At 32.6% G+C, this 2,261-nt stretch overlaps 1 protein-coding gene across 1 annotated transcript; it reads right to left on the bottom strand.

The window, feature by feature from the left end:
• Nucleotides 1-507: 507 nt before the first annotated feature.
• LOC123685420 lies at nucleotides 508-1,437 on the bottom strand. The gene is made up of 3 exons (XM_045625114.1): nucleotides 1,169-1,437; nucleotides 814-880; nucleotides 508-743 (listed from the first exon to the last, which is right to left on the bottom strand). Exons 1-3 carry the CDS (start codon nucleotides 1,394-1,396, stop codon nucleotides 613-615), a joined length of 426 nt encoding a protein of 141 aa, XP_045481070.1. The 5' UTR covers nucleotides 1,397-1,437; the 3' UTR covers nucleotides 508-612.
• Nucleotides 1,438-2,261: the final 824 nt, after the last annotated feature.

Raw genomic sequence — 2,261 nt, 5'->3', positions numbered from 1 at the left:
AAAGAGAATTTTTTTATTGTGAATTTCATCCGAGAATCTGTGTATTACGAAAGATGATTCGACAAAAACTGGCTCTTCCATAATAAATATATTATATATTACAAATATAAGGAACCCAAATGATTGAACTGTTTTTGTAATTGTGAGGTTAAGTTGATTTCTCTTGGAACAAAAATAACTTTTGAACCAATTATAGATTCCTAATATGAATATTCAAAGCGCCATCTATAGAATGTCACTCAAACGATATATTCATTCTTTAACTCATTCATATCATGCGCTAGACATAATAGTTTGCTGTAATTAGTTTCCTACTTCTGTATTTAATTCATAGATGGCACCACGATAAAACATCTAATGTGCAATCATAGATGGCGCGAGACGGAATAAAAAATGGTTCAATGATCCACTTGTAGATCGCACTACCTGCCATAATAATTCACAGATGGCGATTTATAAAGTTGCGGTATTTTTGAACGGGGAATCTTATCATTGAAATATGACGTGATTTGGAAGTAGCATTTTATTCATAACTATAAATATAAGTTGTTATATTTCATTTTTCATGTTTTATGGCACTGTCGAACTACAACAATTTGAAAGGCTCTTTAATTAATTGACTCCTCTCTTGGCTCTGTCTTTTTCTTTCATCGCTGATGCTTCTAATGCGTTGCTATAAGCATTCATGATCTCCTCCATAGTCAGGAAATTATTGTATTTGGAAAGTTCTGACAGTGGTAGAACTGAAACAGAAATAATTTTATCATTGATCAATCTATTTTTATAAATGAAAAAAAGAGTGTTTGCACTTACCAAGTCCTGAGTAGGCTTTGTCGCTGTCACTATTTGAATAGTCAGCAACGGGTCTCTCGATTTCAGGCTGAAAATAAATTCAAATACGAAATTTATTGACTTTCTGAATTTTCTTCTACAAAAACTATAAATAAATTGATTCGATCGACAAAAAGGCTCATGCAAAATTTTGTGATTGTCATACTGGAAAATAAAAATTTTTTTTTATAAAAGTTCTCAACCATCTCAACTATACAGGGTGAAATTTGTGGGTAGTATGGAATTATGGAAATGCAGCAAATGTAAGCAGAAAGATTGAAATGATTAGGATATTCGATTAAAAAAAAACAGCAATAATAATACAAATTGTACTCACTCTATCTCTGCGTCCAATTCTAGGAACAGACTTCGAGGCCTTCAAGAAGAAGTTCTCAAAGTCGTCGTTAGACCCTTTGCTGCTCTTGCTGTTGCTCCTGCCGATCCTCGGTATATTCTTCGAAGCCTTCATGAAGAAGTCGTCCATTGCTGAGTCTTGACCGACCACGAAGCTGAGAACACAGCAAACAGTTATGGCGAAAAGAACAACTACTTTCAACGAAAACATTTTTTTTTTTTTGGTGTAACTCGAATGACTGCGTTGAGTTTTCGAATGATCCCTATACGGTTCTACCGCGTTTTTAAATGTTTTTCGGAATCTGGAATTATTTGATCGGAATACTAATTAGATTATAATCGGGGATTCATTACGTTTGATATTTAGGTACCCTGATGATGGTGACAAAAAGCAGGTGTTTTTGGAAATTAGTATTTCAGACTGATCAAGTGTGGAGTTGAATATTAATTTGACTCCTGGGTATACAGGCTGTCTCGAGTTGGAGTGCCTTCACTTTTTTCGATGTAATATTTATTGGATAAAAGAGATGTATAAAGTTGTACATTAACTGCTTCGTATGAAAATAATTATTCTAGAAGAAAATTTCTTCTATTTCTTTTCCAGAAGGTTATTCAATTCTGAATGATTCAACTGTTCCATTAATCTTAATAGTTTTCAAAATATCAATAAAAATCAATGAAAAAATAAGCGTATATACATAATATCCAATTCAGGATTGATTTAATATTGATCATTTCTGATTATGACAATAGGTATAAGAATATTTGTATAGGTATTCAAAAATATACATATTATCACAGGGTGTTTCAAATGAAGTGTCGAAAATTATGAACAAAATTTGACCAAGACTTTTGCTTTTTGAAATTAGAAATCTATTTTTCATTATTTGCCTTAGATTCTGCGAAGCAAAATAACGATATCTAGGACAGAAATGATCCTATATTGAATAATTTCTGAGTTTTTTGAGATTTTCTTGATTTATATTTTTGCAGTGTTGACGACAGCTTTCAAAAACAGGGGGGCCAAGGGGGAGCCGGATTTTTTTTGGGGAGGCAGAGTAAATCGGAATAATACG

Source organism: Harmonia axyridis, chromosome 1 (assembly GCF_914767665.1).
Source record: "Harmonia axyridis chromosome 1, icHarAxyr1.1, whole genome shotgun sequence".
Taxonomy (NCBI): Eukaryota; Metazoa; Arthropoda; class Insecta; order Coleoptera; family Coccinellidae; genus Harmonia; species Harmonia axyridis.
The sequence above is the reverse complement of the archived record's forward strand: the minus strand, read 5'-3'. Positions and strand labels throughout refer to the sequence as shown.